The 19,305-nt window shown below is 43.7% G+C and overlaps 1 protein-coding gene across 2 annotated transcripts in view; it reads left to right on the top strand.

Moving 5' to 3' along the window:
* NDUFAF7 (NADH:ubiquinone oxidoreductase complex assembly factor 7) overlaps positions 1-19,305 on the top strand; it is a 114,999-nt gene that overhangs the window by 52,318 nt on the left and 43,376 nt on the right. For both annotated transcript variants that reach the window (XM_083176433.1, XM_083176432.1), the window contains 2 exons: positions 8,355-8,568; positions 18,970-19,028. In XM_083176433.1, the coding sequence (XP_083032559.1) occupies positions 8,355-8,568; positions 18,970-19,028 (273 nt within the window). The remainder of the gene's footprint in view (positions 1-8,354; positions 8,569-18,969; positions 19,029-19,305) is intronic.

Below are 19,305 nucleotides of genomic sequence, written 5' to 3' on the forward strand. Positions count from 1 at the left end.
GATTGTTTTCTCGTGACACATTGTACTTCAAGTTAGTGGTAAATTTGGGTCGATACAGTCTGTGTTTTTTTGTGAAAAATACCAAAATGTCGTAAAAAAATGGAAAATTTAGCAATTTTCAAAATGTTAAATTTTCTGATTGTGAGACAAATAATCATACCACTCAAAATAGTTAATAACTGACATAGACCATGTCTACTTTATGTTTCCATCATTATTTCAACATCCTTTTAATTTTTTTGGACACTAAGAGGCTTAAAATATGAATAGCAAATTCTCAAATTTTCAAGAAAATTTCAAACACTGATTTTTTTAGGGACCAGTTCAGTTTTGATGTGACTTTGAGGGACTTGTATGTGAGACACCCCCATAAATGATGCCATTTCAAAAACTGCACCCCTCACAGTATTCAAAACAGCATTCTGGAAGTTTGTTAACCCTTTAGGTGTTTCACAGGAATTAAAACAAAGTGTAGGTGAAATTTCAAAATTTCATTTTTTTTGCAGATTTGCAATTTTAATACATTTTTCTAAGGAACACAGTAGATTTTACTAGAGAAATGTGACTAAAAATTGATTCCCCCAATTCTTTTGTTTTCATAAATATCCTATATGTGGCCCTAGTGTGCACGTTGACCAAACCACAGGCTTCATAATAGAAGGAGCACCTACTTGATTTTGGAGCCTCCTTTTTATGAGATTATTTTTTAGGCACCATGTAGGTTTCTAGGCACCATAAGGTGCTAAAAGTTAGGAACCCCCCCACAAGTGACCCCATTTTGCAAACTACACCCCTCAGGGAATTCATCTAGGGGTATAGTGTACATTTCAAACCCCCAGGGGTTTCACCAATTTTGATACAACTGGGCTGTGCAAATGAAAAATTACATTTTTTACACAAAAATGCAGTTCTGGCTCAAAATTTTTCATTTTCACAAGGAATGAAGGAGACAAAGCACCCCAAAATCTGTGCCCCAATTTCTCCCGAGTACGGCAATGCCTCACATGTGACCAAAAAATGGCAGGACTCAGAAGGGAAGGAGTAATATTTGGATTTTGCAGCACAGATTCTGGTGGAATGTTGGTGGGTGCTATGTCGCATTAGCAAGACCCCCGAAGCACCAATACAGTGGAACCCCCCCACAAGTGACCCCATTTTGCAAACTACACCCCTCAGGGAATTCAACTAGGGGTATAGTGTACATTTCAAACCCCCAGGGGTTTCACCAATTTTGATACAACTGGGCTGTGCAAATGAAAAATTAATTTTTTTACACAAAAATGCAGTTCTGGCTCAAAATTTTTCATTTTCATAAGGTATGAAGGAGAAAAAGCACCCCAAAATCTGTGCCCCAATTTCTCCCGAGTATGGCAATGCCTCATATGTGACCAAAAAATACCAGTTGGGTGCATGGCAGGACTCAGAAGGGAAGGAGTGATTTTTGGATTTTGCAGCTCAGATTCTGGTGGAATGAATGGTGGGTGCTATGTGGCATTAGCAAGACCCCAGGGTATATATATAAAAAAAAAAAACCTGCACCCCCAAAAAGTTGCTGATCAGTTAATTTATACTGATCAGCACAAAAGGGGGGGGCAGCAGTCAGTTGCACAGGCAGCACAACCTTTGGTGCAACTGACAGGTATATATATATAAAAAAAAAAAACCCCAAAAAGTTGCTGATCAGCACAGATATACTGATCAGCACAAAAGGGGTGCAGCAGACACAAAATATAGCACTCTCTATCACTCTCTATCACTCTCTGTCACTCTCTGTCACTCTCTGTCACTATCTCTCACGATCTGTGACTCTATGACACTGCAGCAGCAGGACACAGGAAGTCACAAGATCCAGGAAGCATCCAGCTGCTGGCAGCACGCTACCAGCGGTGATCAGCGGTGATCAGGTAAGTATCAGGCAAGGTTCAGGTATGTATAGCACGACAGAGTGGCCGGTGACCGCTCTGCACGCAATTCCAGACCGGAATGGCGTCTGCAGCGCAGTCACCGTTAGTTTAAATCACGCGCCATGGCTGTGATTGGTCCGTCGGTCCGATGGACCAATCACAGCCTTGGGGGCAGGTGGGGTGAGGGGTGTGGTCATCACCGGTGACCCCCTCACACCCGGCGGTGATTGATCCCTGTGTTACTGAGCGTCTGATTCGCGTCTGATTCTCCGGTAACACAGGAAAACGCTGCGATTGGTTGTTCACATTGAACAGCCAATCGCAGCGATCGCCGACGGGGGGGAGGCATCGCCGCCCCCCCTGGGCATGCTGGGACATGTCTGCTGTCAGGGACAGCAGACATCGTCCCTCTATCACCGCGTCCCTAGACGCGGTGACAGTTTAAAGTCATGACGTATATATCCGTCATGTGTCGGGAAGTACATCCCGGCCATGACGTATATATACATCAAATGTCGGGAAGGGGTTAAGGAGTGGGTTTCCCTCCCCTTCTCTCTTCTGGGCAAAACCGAGGTTATTAAGGGAGTCTCCTTCCCTAAACTTTCATAATTATTTTTAATCTTATCTATCCCTCTTCTTAGAAGAGATGCTCTCTTTATTAACAGATGTTTTACAAAATTCTTATGGGCAAGTAAGAGACCCAGAATTCCTTTTGCAAGACTTTGGCTGCTCAGGGGGGAAGGGGGTTCGGGAATACTGGATCCAATTATTTTCAGCAGAGCGGCAATGTTCCGTTGTACTACGGACTGGTTATGGGGCAGATCTATATTTACACTCTGGAGCTCCCCACCTTGCATCCCTATTTGCTGGCCGCGCTTCTACACTCACACCCTGACATAAACTCCCCCTGGAGGTAAAGAGGAACATACTGTTCTGGTATGTGTATCTAGCCTGGCGTCACTCTCATGAAAAAAAAGACGTCCTTACATAATACTTTGTGGAACATCCCCTGCTTCGCTCCTGGTCTTGAACACTTGTTTTCTTGACTGGAGAGACAGGGGCATTGCTGCAATAAGGGACCTATTCGACCCAGGTGGGAAAAATATATGGTCATTTGCGGAGTTACAGCTGAAATACCAATTACTAATCAAGATTTTTTTTATGTGCTTACAAGCCAGACACTTAATACAATCTCAAGCCTCACCAATGCTGGAGGTGACCACTACAGACCCTCTTCGTGTTCTGATGGTACTTACCAAAAATTGCCCATTTCGCCTTAAATATTATCAATCTACTTTTAAGGTTTCTGACAGGGATAAACACTGAATGATAAACACCTCATTGTGGCAAAGGGATATCCCTTCTTTAGAATCGTGTGATAGCTTTCTTGATAATATTATAGCTACATTTAGATATCTTCACTCTTCCTCCCTGCAGGACACATTTCTCCATAGGGCATATATTGCTCCCAATCAGAGGGCCCATATGGTCCCTGAGGACACAGGCTGTTGTCTTAAATGCAATATAAGTAGTGCAGACTTGTTGCATAATTTTTGGTCATGCAATAAGATTTCTAGATTCTGGTTTAAGGTGGTGGAATGTATTAATCAAACATTATTCATGTTAGAAAACATCCTATTGCATTTCTCTTTCGTGACTTTAGATTGGATATCACTGGTTTAATTCTCTTTTTCTCAGGGCCATGATATTAGTAATAGCTAAAAAACAAATTCGGTACTTATGTAATATCTGGGCTCCCGATTTTCTTATGAGACCGTGTCCCCTCGCTGCGCTCGCCACGCTTCGGGCACGGTGGCTCGCTGCGCTCGCCACACTATATAAAATCAACTCCATGCGTAGTTGGATAGTAGGGGTATGAAAAAATGGGGTGCATTTAACATGGGAGTCCAGATAATACATAAGTACCACAAATTCTCACGCACTGGATTAAAAAAAATTTGCTCCCTTATTATCTGCAGTCAACAATATGCTACTAAAAATCTTGTATTTTGAAAGAAGAAACAGTTAGCAAGAGCCCCTTAGGGTGTAGCTTCCCGTATGATCATTATAGCACATGCATATTGCTCTAGACCAGCAGTTCTCAAACTGTGGGTTGTGACCCAAAGTGGGTCCTGACCTTCTCAGCATGGGGTCGCAACTCCATGTAGCTGACCAACAGGCTGATGACTTTTCTAATCTCAGTCAGTGATTCAGGGAGTCTGAAATATCTGTTGAATTGTCTGTTATTTTAGACTCCTCCCATCATTTTGTGCCTCCACAATGCTGCCATGCATGTGCTGTCTGCTGACTACACATGTGATAGGATGACCTTCGGCAGTAACGTGCTGGGGTCCTGTAATTATTTCTATTGTCTGATGTGGTCCCAGAGCAAAATAGTTTGAGGACTCCTGCTCTAGACAATATAAATACTTACTTTCCATATACAGGTTTGTAGGAACGTAATAAAAACATGTCCATTAATAAATATTATTAAGACTTAAGCTTGTCTAATTTAAGACCCTATTGGCCTAAAGATTTAAAAGCTTGAATTCGCTTTTGTTTTATTTGCACCTTGTCTTGTTCACCCCCTCCCCTTTACTCCCGCCCCCCTTCCCTTTTTTTTATATTACAGTATGTCTGTCATTTATTAGGATGTATTACACTTGCTCTCACGAACAGCATAAAGGTATAAAACCAATGTGATTTAATAGATATAAAATATCCACGGTACAGTCAATCAGTACAATATATATATAATTCTGGACCTTGATTAAAATACTTTGAAAAATACAGACCCCGTAAGAAATTACTTGTCTACCCCTGCTCTAGTCCATACGGTATTGTAGTTTGTTATACTGTCCTGCTGGACCTTGGTACTATTGTGCCTCACTGAATAAAGTGCTGTAGTGATGGTTAAGTTCTCCAACTGCAAGGTCTCTTTGTGATGGCTTTGTGGAGGATGCTGACCCCCTGCTGTTTGGAGCTAAAGTGGTAAAGATGGAGTATTTTTTGGGGTTGTGCAATCCCAGATTTGGCAAAGAAACTTCTTTTCAGAGGCTGGTCTGGTCACTCAGGATAGATGAGATGGTTTTGCAAAGTGGAAATTGTCTATCACATATTGTTATGATCTGGCATGGGAGACTAGAAACCACAGGTCAGTATCTGGAATAGTATAATTGGCTGGTGCAAAGTAACTAGACTGTGGTTGCTGAGGAATACAGACAGGTTCTGGACTCTGGGCCAAGTGTGGAAAGGTACAAGGTGAGTGGTAACAAGGGATGTGAGATTAACCCTTTCTGTGCATGAAGTCTGGGAAACCACATAATACCTTGGGACAGGGGAAAGTAGCAGCTAGATATAACACAGATCTAACCATGACCTAGATACAGCTCAAATGAATGTCCACAGAAATAAAGATGAAATCAGTGGCATAACAATAGGCCCGCAGACCCCGCGGTCGCGGGGAGGCGATGTGAAATTGCAGGCGCCGGTGGTCTGCGGGGCTATTGTAATGCTGCTGTGCTGCGGCTGGGACCCGCAGATTTACCTGTCTGCGCAGCAGTCCTGGCTCCTCTCCTGCCCTGGCTTCTGCAGTGCTGAAATTAAAATGTCCGCCCCCATAGAGCAGATGGTTCTATAAAACTGTCTGCTGTATGGGGGCTAGATATAACACAGATCTAACCATGACCTAGATACAGCTCAAATTAATGTCCACAGAAATAAAGATGAAATCAGTGGCATAACAATAGGCCCGCAGACCCCGCGGTCGCGGGGAGGCGATGTGAAAGTGCAGGCGCCGGTGGTCTGCGGGGCTATTGTAATGCTGCTGTGCTGCGGCTGGGACCCGCAAATTTACCTGTCTGTGCAGCGGTCCTGGCTCCTCTCCTGCCCTGGCTTCTGCAGTGCTGAAATTAAAATGTCCGCCCCCATAGAGCAGATGGTTCTATAAAACTGTCTGCTGTATGGGGGCGGACATTTTGTGATGGTTCGTTTTCATACCAGCAGAATCCAGGGCATGAGGAGAACGGGACCGCAGACATAATCTGTGGGTCCCGGCCGCAGCGCAGCGGAGGGTAAGACATGGGGGGGGCGTTGCCGAAATTCGGCGGGGGGGGGGGGGGAGCCATTTTCAGTATAAAGTGTACAGCAAAAATAGTTAAGTTCCAAGGTACAAGAAATGTTAGTTTATTTAGAGTATGATGGACAGAGGATACAGAGTAGTGGAAGGATGCAGGCCAGCTACTCAGTATAGGAAGAACATTTGCAGGATACAGAGTACTAGGAGGATGCAGACAAGCTACTCAGTATATGTTAAATATTTGCATGAAACTGAGTAATTTACTGAAGAGTCCTTTTGATAACAGGCAAGGTAAATATGCAGGCAAGGATGATAGCAGGGACAAGCAGGCAAGGCAACAACATCCAAGGCACATTTCAGGAAGGAGCTGGAATTCAGGACATGCACGCATGGAGCAGGAACAGAAACTATGACCAGCAAGGCAGAGTCTTACTGATTCCCTTTTATACCATCAGCAGAGGTAATCTGGATGCAGCTGAGAGCAGCATGAAGCACCGACTCCTGGCTGTTTGCTACTGGCAGATGGCCAGACAGGACAGAGTGTAAAGGTGCCCATACACCTTACAATTATTGTATACAATATCGTATCTCGGTTTTGCGATGAGATTATTAGATGATGTCTAGTACAAAAAGTATGTGCAGCACATACTTTTTGTACTAGATCTCATCTCATAGCAAAACCAAGATGCGATGAGATGCGATATTGCACATTTAATAATAACTTTTAATGTTCTAATGTATATGGGCATCTTAGCACTTATAGGCATCGACCAACGTGTTTCACTCTTTAGCAGAGCACCTTGATAATGCTCTGCTAAAGAGTGAAACAGTCGGAGATGTAGGAGTATAGCCAGGAGAGAGCAGCAACACACAGACAAAGGCAAAAGATTTGGAGAAGAAGAAAGTGGTCCACAGTGTCAAATGCAGCATGTCAAGAGGAATAAAGAGAGAGTAGTGGCCCTTAGATTTGGTACTATGAAGATCATTGCAGACTTTTGTGAGGGTAGTTTCAGTGGAGTGGAAAGAATGGAAGCCAGACTGGAATTGATCAAGCAGTGAGTGTGAGGCAAAAGTCAGTAAGGAGTATATAGAGAGATTAGACGGTAGTTGGAAAGAGTGTTCGGATCAAGGGTAGATTTTTTTAAAGAATGGGTGAAGGTACCAAATGAGAGGGAGAGACTGAAGAGGTGTGCAAGGCCATTCCTTCATCTCCAGATACAGGGTAAAAGGAAGTAAGAGTTGGTGAAATGGATGGGGGAAGGTAATTAGGGAAAGGAGGGGGCAAGTTGAGGGTCTGTTGGGATGTGATTTCCTGCGGTATGGAGTACATTTTTCATGTTAAATAGGTGGTAAAGTCAAGTGCAGATAGTGAGTAAGGGAGATTAGGGGGGGTGGGCACAGGAGGGAGATTACGCTAGGGGTTAGAAGACTGGGATAACATGAGGTTCTTGATGTATGACAGTGATTGAAAGGACAACACTGTATGATAGGAACATAAATTTGAAATTTTAGGAAATCTGCTTTAGAGCATGATTTCCTCCACTGGTGCTCAGTGGTACGTGAACATTTGTGAAAATATCTGGTAAATTTGATGTGCCAGGGTTGAGATGTTGATCTGCGAGGATGAATGATGATCGGTGGTATTGTATAGGGCTTGATCAGGACAGCAGAGAGAGAAACAGAAGTGTCTCAAGCAGAGGGGATAATACATCTGTGTCAATGGCCTCAATGTTACGCTTGGTGATTGTAGCCTGGAGAAGTGGAAGCCAATCCCCCTGGCTTAGGATCGGATGCTATATATCGCATGCGGTCCTTTTACTTGTGATATATCGCATGTGATCCCATTGCCCACTGCCAGGTGGCTGTCAGTCAGAGGTCATACGTGCAAGCAGGTCCAATCTCCAACTCCGATCCAATGCACATAGGACTGCACATTGCAGACGTTTGACAACCGGTCCAATCTGACCACATTTCACGTGAGTTCTTGGCCCGATCTGTAGGAAACTGATGAAATGTGGCCCAATTGGACAAGTGTATGCCCAGTTTAACCAGTGACGGTCTCTGTGCCCCCTTTAATCTGGCTCCCGGTCATGTGCCGCCTTCCCAGTACCTGCTGTCTGTATTTTGAAGTGGGGTGTGTCTCTTTTCTCCTAAAGCAGGTTCAATGTGCCGCAGACCTAAGATGCTCTAAATTCAAAACCATTAAAACCCACTCTGGTTATTGTTTTTAGTTGTGGACCAAGATGCTGTTTTGGAACACTGGTTATAATTATTGTTTTATCAAATCTTTGTTTTTAAATTCCTCATGCTTTATTTTAATAACTCAAATTATGAAACACTGTCTTAGATATGATTTCATCATTTTGTTACAGGTTTTTATTCAGTTTCAGCATTTACTGAATTCTTGCAGTATCTCCATACACCTAGTAGAAGTGAGCCCTAAACTAAGTGATATCCAAGCACTTACGTTAACAGGAAAGAGTATTGAGACAAAATATGATGAGAAGACCTTAGCCTATAAGAAAGGAATAACAAAATCTGGACATTCAGTTAATTGGTACTATGGTATACAAGATGTACCTGCAGGTAACTCGTGCTGCTTTTTATTTTATTTATAGATCATCATGTAAACCTTCATTGAGATTATTTACTATGTAAATTGATTTATTTATAAATTGAGGTGATCTAGAGGTCTGTGTCTAGTGGAAGCTTAAAGTAAGCTTCATTTTTGTGTTCTCTGTATAATTTATAGCTATATTAATCTTCTATGTTCATCGTCACACATGCCCATCTTAAGGGGGTCCCAGCTCTTGGGATGTTGACGGTCAAAAGATAGGAAGCTGCATCCCCAATGGTCAAGTTCCCCCCAGCAGCCTAACCGTAGCCTTCCCTGTGCAGCAAAACACTAAATGCCTTTAAAGCCTAGCCCTAAAGCTGGGTACACATATATACAATTGTCGGGCCGTTCTTTCGTTCTGGGTCGGACAGCCGTTCAATTGTATATGTGTGTACGCTGTCCCGTACGAGCGATAAACGGCAAAAAACTGTCTTGACCGTCCATTCTCGGTCGGTAGACGGTTCTTTGCTGTTTAATCTTCATCCGACAGGGCGGCCTCATATTGGTACAAAAGTGCAGTGTGTACGCACGTTCGACTGATATGCTGCCGTCCTTGCGACTATACTGCCAAAGCTGGAACACCCATGTGGGAGTTCCAACTTTGACTACAAAAAAAAAACGGCGTGGGGTCCCCCCCACAGCCGTAACCAGCACCAGGCTGAAAGAGCCGGGATTGGTATTAAAAAATCAGGAAACCCGACAAATAGGGCTTCGCTGATTTTTTTTTAAAACCAGCCCCAATCTCAGGTCCGGGGCTGGTTCCCAAAATACGGGGGACAAAATGACCAGGGGTCCCCCGTATTTTAAGAACCAGCCCCAGGCCAAACCAGCCAGCAGGGTAATGCCACAGCCGGGGGACACTTATTATATAAGGTCCCACGGCCAAAGCATTCAGCCCTCTGACCGGTCAGCCTGGCCAGGGGTCCTGGGGGAGTGGGGACCCCCCCCCCAATAAAGGGGTCCCCCCCCTCCAGGACTTACCTGACCAGGCTGAAGCCTGGTGCTGTCCCCGGTGGCCCTGTGCGGTGGCCACCGGGCTGATCATTGTGTAAAAAAAATAGAATAAAAACTATTGTTTTTTCCTGTGGAACTATGAGTCCCAGCAAGCCTCCCCCGCATGCTGGGACTTGGAGAACCACAAGTCCCAGCATGCGGGGCATTAAAGGGCTCGCTGGCACTTGTAGTTCCACAGAAAAAAAATAGTTCAATAAATACACACTGACACTTTAGAAAAATAAAAGTTTAATACATACATTATACAAACACACTGATACTTACCTATCTTGATCCCGTAGGTAGGTCCCAGGGTCCGGTGGCTTGGTTCCGGGGCTCCAGGGCTGAAGAGTCCGGGGTCCTGGATCCGTAGTAATCCAAAGGGGTACCTGTCCTCTGGCGTCCACCCCTGCACCTTCACTTCAAGACGCGCTGCTCCCGGCTGCTGTGGTACCCGCTCCGCCTCCGCTGTATACTAGAGACGCAGAGATCCTTCTTCCTCTGCGACTTTCTTGGCTCCTGATTGGCCAGAAATCATTTTGAGCGGGCTTCACAGGTACAGGTATCCGCGTCCCCTCGCGGGGCTCGTCACGCTTCGGGCTCGGTGGCTAGCTGCGCTCGCCACACTTTCTATTCTCAACTCCACGCCGACGTGGATAGTGGGGGTATGAAAAGGTCGTAGGACGCGTACCGCCGACCCTCGCGGGCTCGCTGCGATCGCCACGCTTCGGGTTGGCGTTGATAGTGGGGGTGTTACAGTGTGAAAAAAGACATTTGGGGTGCATTTAACATGTTTGCTACTAATTTAAATGCATTTGGATGCATTTGTGATCAAAATCGCATGGCATGCGATGCGATGGCATGCGATTTTTACATCAAATGCATAAAAAAAACCCGGAAAAATCGCATCACTACATATGGCATGTGATGGGAGCCGTGATAGTATACAAGTACCGTTTATTTTTATCTGTGTTGTAGGTACATGGGCATCTTTTCACAATTTATGCCTTTTTTTAAATTAGTTAATCTGTACTTGCATCTCCCTGCTGCTAAAGTGCAGTAATGGGGCCATATTTAATGCCTTTGGCGAGCGATGGCAAGGAGGGTTTGTATGGTTAGGATGGCTTTTTTTTTGGCGAGGAAAGGCCATCCTCACCATCCAGCCCCCTTGCCTGCTGCATATTGTGGCGAGCCTCGCTGTTTTCATGGCCGCACTCGCCGTTTTCCACCTCCTGAAAAGAACCAGAGAGGTGGAAATGGCAAGTGAAAGGGGGGGTCAGTTGAATACTGACCCACGAACTATGACTGCGAGCTATCGGCACTGCTCGCCATCATAGCTTGCCATTTGCTATTGAATATACCCCATGGTGTTTTGTTGGTGCATAGACCTGAATTGATGCCTTTCAGGACAGCGAAAAGTCGCACATATGGAGCATGTCTTGGTGGTATTCAAGCACTGGTGCATGTTCTGAGATTATGATGTTGAATTTGATATCTGACTTAGCAAATGCATATGTGTCCCATCCTATAACCTCCCCTGCAGCCTAACACTTTGCCTCTCCTTAACCCACCTTGTAGGGCTTTACAGTCACCCTGTGGTATTCTCCTAACCCACCCTGGCATACTTACAATTAGGATGCCGGCAGTAAGGATTCCGGTATTTGGATCTCTAGTGATGTCTGTATTCTGGCGCTTGTCTTCTGGCCGCAAGTCGGGATTCCTACACTGGTATTTTGACTGCCGGCCTACCCACTGGGATGCTAACTGCATCCTATACTGAAAGTTAGCTTTACAAAAATAAAGTATGTTTCCTGCTCTGGGAAGGGGAAGGCTGCTTATGTTTATTATTGATTGTAAACATTGCTTGATTGATTGTTTGATTAGAATCTCATATGCTCCAGACTTATTGGGTACTTAAGATCTGTACTCTCCAACTGTTTATGGTGTATGTATCGCGCACTGCTTTAAAAGCATCTTTTGTACTCTAAAGGTGCCCACACACTAGAACGATTTTTGGGCCGATTTTCGATAAATCGGCCGATATATCGGCCGATATTTACCGATAATCGGTCAAAAATCGGCCGATGCTCGCTCCCGTGGATCTTTTGCTAAATCTTCTGATCTTACGTGCTGCACAAAAGATCAGAAGATTTAACAAAAGATCCATAGGAACGCACACGGGATCTTAAGAAAAATCTTTGGTAAAGATGTGCGCTTGCCTGAAATCTTTTGTCCAGATCGGACAAAAGATTTGAAGGCTAATTTATGCGCACATCTTAAGATCGCAGATCTTTCTAGTGTGTGGGCACCTTTAGTGAAGTCCTGCTTCCTATTGTATTCCTGCTACTGTACTTCAAGTTTTGTTACTTATGTGGAGGAGGTGGTGCGTTTGGTACTTACATTTCACATCTGCAGCCAACTAGGATTTGATAGTAAAAAGTGATTTTCTTTCTATTCCCGAACACATTTTATGTTTGTGTTTATCTTTGAAAGAGGTACTCCAACTACAGAGGTAAAGCCGTGGTCTGCATAATACATTTACATTGTAATGATGAACACTGTGCTGCTTAATTAATATGTGGTATGTGTTCAGTTGTGGAGCTGCAAAAGTATTATTAGGTAAATGTTTTTATTCACTATAAAGCCCATTTTTATACTATTTGAAAGCTGTGTCATTAGATTTCTTCTACGATCCCCATGGCAGCCAAGACCTTGGGATTTCATCCCTCTCCTCCTAGTTAGACAGGCTGTTTTTTTCCTAGGACCTCCCCCTTCCAGTATAAATCCCAGCTCCTCCCTATCCACCTTGTCTTTTTTTCCTGTCTCCTTTACTTAGTTAGAGATAGGCAGAGCAGGTTTTTTTTTTTTTCAAGGAGCTTACCTTAGGATACAGGGAGCACTCTGGGGGATAAGGCGACATGGGAGCGTGGACCAAGAGGTTTTCTGCCCATTTTGAAACCCTGGAAGCGTGGCCACGTATGAGTCCTGTCCAGGAGAAAGAAAGAGGTAAGGAGCTCCGCCATGGGTGAGTCTCCAGAGTCTCAGCACACCAGCAGTGAGCAGCGTTCAGCGTGGCCGGGACTTCCGGGTTGCGCTGGACGGACTACAGCTCCCGGAATGCATAGCGTTACAGCGCGACTGCCGGGAGCAGGTTATATGGATTACGTTGGGTAAACTACAAGACCCATAAGTCCACACGCGTGACGCACTTCTGGTTTGGACGCCGCGGGGAAAATCAGCGTGCAAGCTATTTAAACCTTAAAGTGCAAACAGCAGCATGCAGGTAGCTGCTGAAGGAAAGACTGCTGCACTTAGAGGTTGGATTCAGCTCTAAGGTACCTTCTTTGATATTGGGTTTTTTCTATGGCTAGATTACAAAGTTTGGACTTTTAGTTTTTAATATGCTATATCCATTTTAGGATTGATTGCTATTCACTACATTATGGATACGCCTTCCCCCCCCTAGGACAGATAGTGTCCCCGTGAGGTAAGCTCCACTGTTTTTTCTGATTAGAAAAAAAATAGGGTTTTTATTTTTTAAGCTATTTTAGTGACAGGCTTTTATTATCTTATAGTGAGCCTGCCAATCCAGCGCCAAATAAGAAAATTGCAAAAAAGAAAAATATTGATAAGAACTGTCTTGTCTGTGATGCAGCCTTCTCTGGACCCCAGAATAAATCATTATGCGATGTATGTGATGTTCAGCCAGTCTCCACTCCTGGACAATCAAAAACCTAATAGATCTAATGGAATGGATGAAAAAATCATTTGTGTCCAAAGAGGAATATATGGGAGCACAAAGTAAAAGGTCCAGGGTTCAGGCCGGTTTAAATGATGACGGTTCCTCAGAGGAGAATCCAGATCCGGATTATGTTTCCTCTGAAGAATCAGGTGAAATTAAAGAGGAAGTTAGAAGTTTCAGTTTTGAGAAAGTAGAGCGTATTCTCAAGGCTATATACAAAAGTATGAACTTTAAGGAACCTGTTACTGCTGAAGCGGATGAGAACATTCTATTCGAAGATCAATCCAGAAAAGGTAGAAATTTTCCAATCCATAAGGTGATGAAGGATCTTATTACAAAAGAATGGTCTAATTTAGACAAAAGACAGGGAAAATTGTCTAGGATAGACCGAATGTATCCTATTAAGGATGATACCTTTCTTAATTGGTGCTCTCTGCCCAAGGTGGATGCGGCAGTGGCGGAGCTCACCTCTAAGACCACATTGCCACTTGAAGATGGAGCTTCCTTCAAAGATCCTAATGATAGGAGGATGGAGGGAGCTTTCAGAAAACTTCATTTTTCGTCAGCAGTATCTCTTAAAGCGGGAGTGTCAGTAGCATCCGTCTCTAGAGCCCTAAGACTGTGGGGAACAGAATTGCACTCAGACATCGAGGAAAGAATCTCCAAGCAATTTTTTGTTAAAAAAGCTAGAGACTATGCAGAAGGCAAGGGAATTGATCTGTGAGGCTTCACTAGATGTAGTATCCTTTGCAGCTAGGTCTATGGCTGCAGGGGTTATGGCTAGAAAGGCTCTTTGGCTAAGATCTTGCGCAGCAGACGCTAACTCAAAGAATAGATTAGGGGCTCTTCCCTTTGAAGGTTCTCATTTGTTTGGATCTAAGTTAGATGCACTGATACACAGACTTACGGGGGTAAATCGCTGAAATTACCCCAAGATAAAAGAAATAAGTTCCCGTATCCGACTTCTTCCAGACAACAATATAGAGAAGCTAAATCATACAGACCAGGTAGACCCTATGGTCAGAGAGGCTCTTTTCCCTTGTCAAGACAGTCCTTTCGGCAGACCACAAGAAGAGGTTCTCGTCAATGACAGCCACAGTGTCCTAGAGGTAGGGGCCCGTCTACTCCATTTCGCCAGCCTCTGGGAAGAGTTGATTCAAGACAGATGGGTGATGAACATTATCAGAGAAGGATACGAGATAGAATTTCTAAAAAGACTCAAGAAGGTTATGGAAAGGTTAGAGCTAAAGAAACTGATAGTCCATTTGAAGGAAATCAAAGCAATAGAATCAGTTCCAGTCAGCCAAGAAAATAAAGGATTCTGTTCAAACATTTTCTTAATGAGGAAGAGCACGGGGAGCTATCGCACCATTCTCGATCTGAAAAGGCTGAACGGTTTTATAAATGTAAAAAAATTCAGGATGGAAACTCTAAAGACTATCCTTGCAGGAATAGAGAGGGGAGATCTCATGGTCTCATTGGACCTAAAAGATGCATATTATCATGTACCAGTCAAGATCCAGGACAGGAAGTATCTGAGATTCTTTGTACTAAAAGAACATTTCCAATTTACATCTCTGCCCTTTGGGCTAGCCACGTCTCCTCGAGTATTTACAAAAGTAATAGTCACGATCATTGCTGTTCTAAGAAGAAAGAAGATCCATATTTGGCCTTATTTAGACGACCTGCTGATAGCGGCTTCATCAAGAGACAAACTCCTGAAGGATCTGGAGATAGCGATGGACATGCTTCAGAGTCTAGGTTGGGTAATAAACTTTCAGAAGAGCAGCTAAACCCAACAAAAGCAATACATTTTCTAGGTGTCCTGATAGACTCAGGGGAATTCGAAATCCGTCTGTCAGGAGAAAGATGCCAAAAAATCAGGTCTCTGGCAGAAGATATTATGGAGATGGAAGCTGTACAGTTAAGGATGTGCCTTCAACTTCTGGGGATGGTGATGTCCGCCATCGGTACCATTCCGTGGGCCCACTGGAGACTAAGAAAATTTCAGTGGGCGTTGCTTCCCTTTTATAAAAAGAAAATGTCCACTGACAAAAGTTATCAGACTAGAAGTATCGGTGAAGAATTCACTGTTATGGTGGATAGACCAAGAGATGGAGAACAGAGCAGTATCCTTAGATCTCCCCAGGTTTCTTGTAGTTACAACAGACGCAAGTGCTCAAGGATGGGGTGCCCACATGGAAGACCAAACTATCCAGGGGTCATGGACAAAAGTGGAAAGTCGATGATCTTCAAACTGGAGAGAGGCGGAGGCAGTTTGGAGAACTATGATGGGTCTGAAACACAGTCAGAAAGAAACATCTAAGAGTCTTCTCAGACAACATGAAGGTGGTATCACACATCAATCACCAAGGCGGCACAAGGAGCAAGGCATTGATGTCAGTGATGTCAAACATACTAGCGTGGGCAGAGGAGAATGTTCTATCTCTCACAGCAGTTCACGTGCCAGGGAAAGAAAACGTGATAGCGGACTTCCTGAGCAGAAGCGAGATCCTTCCAGGAGAATGGGAGTTGAATGTGGAAGTGTTCCAGCAGATAGTCGATCTATTCAGGAACCAAACGTAGATTTGATGGCGACAAACATCAACAGGAAGGTGAAGAAATACTTCTCAAGGTATTATCTGCCTCAAACGTCAGCAGTGGACGCCTTTTCAATACAATGGACCTGTCAACTGGGTTACATCTTCCCACCCTTTCCTCTGATCCACAGAGTGTTAAAGAAAATAATACAGGAAGAGGTAACAGTCATAATGATAATTCCTTTCTGGCCGAGAAGGTCCTGGTTTGCAACAGTTCTGAAACTATCAATACAGGAGCCTTTTACTCTTACAGCGATTCCAAACCTCCTTTTTCAAGGGCCGGTGAACCATCCAAATCCAGAGATATTATCTCTAAAGGCTTGGAAATTGAGAGGAAGCTGTTAAAAGAAGAAGGTCTTTCAGAGCAAGTTACATCTTTGCTGCTACAGGCCAGGAAAGAGGCGTCATCATTGGCATACTATCGAGTGTGGCTGGCGTTTATTCGCTAGAGGGGCTCAGAGGAGAAAATTGATCAGTCTTCTAATCCTGAGATACGGCAGTTTCTATTCAAAGGCTATTCGTCAGGTCTGGCCCTGTCTACTTTAAAGGTACAAATTTCTGCATTAAGCATCCTGCTTAACAAAAGGTTGGCGGAAGAAACTCTTATTAAAAAATTCTGCAATGCAGTCAAGAGAATGGGACCCACAGTGAGATCTCTGGTTGCTCAGTGGGATCTTCACTTAGTGCTGAACACTCTCATGAGAGAACCATTTGAACCTCTAGCAGAGACTTCCCTAAAATTCCTTACATGGAAAATCATTTAGCTCTTTACATAGAAGAACCTTATTTGAAAATCTTCGCTGACCGGGTGGTGTTGAGAACACATCCAGATTTCTTACCAAAGGTAATCAGTATGTTTCATCTCAATCAGGAGATTACGCTGCCAGCATTTCACTCAAATCCAAAGGATGGAAAAGAGGAAGAATGGCACACGTTAGACTTGGTGAGAGGTATCACCATTTATCTGGATCGTATTAACCACTTCCCGACATTTGACGTACATTTACGTCATGGTCGGGAAGTACTTCCCGACACATGGCATAAATGTACGTCATGGATTTAAACTGTCACCGCGTCTATAGACGCGGTGACAGTTTGGAGATGTCTGCTGTCCCATTCACAGCGTTTCCTGTGTTACCGGCGGCTAAGCCGCTCGGTAACACAGGGATCGGTGGTGATCGGTGCTGTTAAGTACAGCACCGATCACCACCGATGAGCAGCACCCCCCTCCCACCCACCCGGCACTCACCCGGCAGCTCCCCTAGCTCCCCCGGCAGCAGCAGCAGTAGGCAGCCTCAGCGCACGCAGCGCTTCTCCCCCCCCCCCCCCCCCGCAAGCCGCAGCAGCATGTATGAAATGTGTTAAAAAAAAAAAATGTACTGAAATAAATATATATATATATATATATATATATATATATATATATAATGTGTGTATATATATATATATATGTGTGTGTGTGTGTGTATATATATATATATATATATATATATATATACACACACATATATATGTGTATATATGTGTGTGTGTGTGTGTGTGTGTGTGTGTGTGTGTGTGTGTGTGTATATATATAATATATATATATATATATATATATATATATATATATATATATATATATATATATACACACACACACACATATAGAAAGATATTCCCGACATATGACGTATATATACGTCATGGTCGGGAGGTACTTCCCGACCGAAATCGTATATATACGTCATGGTTTTAAACTGTCACCGCGTCTATAGACGCGGTGACAGTTTGGAGATGTCTGCTGTCCCTGACAGCAGACATCCCCCCCTCGCGGCGATCGCTGCGATTGGCTGTTCAAATGTGAACAGCCAATTGCAGCGTTTTCTGTGTTACCGGCGGCTAATTTGAAGTACAATGTGTCACGAGAAAACAATATCAAAATCACTGGGATAAGTAAAAGCAAAAAAAAGTTATCCCCACTTAAGTGAAACATGTCAGATTTGAAAAAAATGGCTCTGTCAGGAACGCAAAAACTGGCTGTGTCAGGAAGGGGTTAAAGAAATAAGAAAATCTAAGAACCTGTTTGTTATCCCAGAAGGGGTAAGAAAAGGATTACCACCGTCTAAACAGACTATGGCTAGATGGATCAGTGAGCTGATCGAATTTGCCTATAAGCAGGAAGACAAAAAGGTTCCAGGTATTATAAAGGCTCACTCCACCAGGGCAATGGCGACTTCATGGGCAAGGAAGGCTCAAGCATCAGTCAAGGATATCTGCGGTGCAGCAACCTGGTCATCCATTCATACATTTACAAGGCATTAGGGGCAGATGTATTAAGCCTTAACAAGAGATAAATGCAAGAGTGATAAGGAGAGCTAAACGTCCAGCCAATCACCTGCTAACTGCCATGTTACAGCCTGTGTTTGAAAAAAGTCAGTAAAGAGCTGATTGGCTGGACGTTTATCTCTCCTTATCACCCTTGCATTTATCTCTTGTTAAGGCTTCATACATCTGCCCCAATGCTCTTAATGTGTCAAAATCTTGCTTTTGAGATCAAGTGCTTCAAAGTGTCCTTGAAGATTAAATTTATTTTTGCATACTATTGGTGTCCCTCCCTCTTCTTGCTTTGGTATTATCCCAAGGTCTTGGCTGCCATGGGGATCGTAGAAGAAAACTGTGGATTATACTCACCGATAATTCAGTTTCTTCCTAGAGATCCCATGGCAGCCATTAGTCCCCCCCCCCCCCCCCCCCCCCCCCCCCCCTGTTGTGTTTTTTCCCAGGAATAGAGAAGGAGACACGTAAAAAGACAAGGTGGATAGGGAGGAGCTGGGATTTATACTGGAAGGGGAGGTCCTAGGGAAAAAAAACAGCCTGTCTAACTAGGAGGAGAGGGATGAAATCCCAAGGTCTTGGCTGCCATGGGATCTCTAGGAAGAAACTGAATTATCGGTGAGTATAATCCGCAGTTTTTGTGCTATTTTATTAGATTTGGAAATGTATTAAACTTGGCATTTAAATTAAGTTGTTTTTTTATTTATTTTTTCCATTAGGTTATACATTTTTTATAGCACATGAATTCTTTGATGCTTTACCCATACATAAACTACAGGTAAAAATAAATATTTTATTATTATTTAATGCAATGGTTACAAAACTTTTTTTGGTACTTATGTAGTATCTGGGCTGCCGATTTTTTGATTGTATGCCTTAAGTTAAGGCATACAATCAGATGCGATGCGATGCGATGACCCGATTTTTCCATAGGATTCAATGTTAAAATGGACTGAGTCCATTTTAACATGAAATTCAATGGGAAAAAGGGGTCCTTTTCATACCCCTACTATCCAAGTGGGCATGGAGTTGGATATAAACCTGTGGCGAGCGTA

This window comes from Crinia signifera, chromosome 3 (genome assembly GCF_055691185.1).
Source record: "Crinia signifera chromosome 3, ASM5569118v1, whole genome shotgun sequence".
Taxonomy (NCBI): Eukaryota; Metazoa; Chordata; class Amphibia; order Anura; family Myobatrachidae; genus Crinia; species Crinia signifera.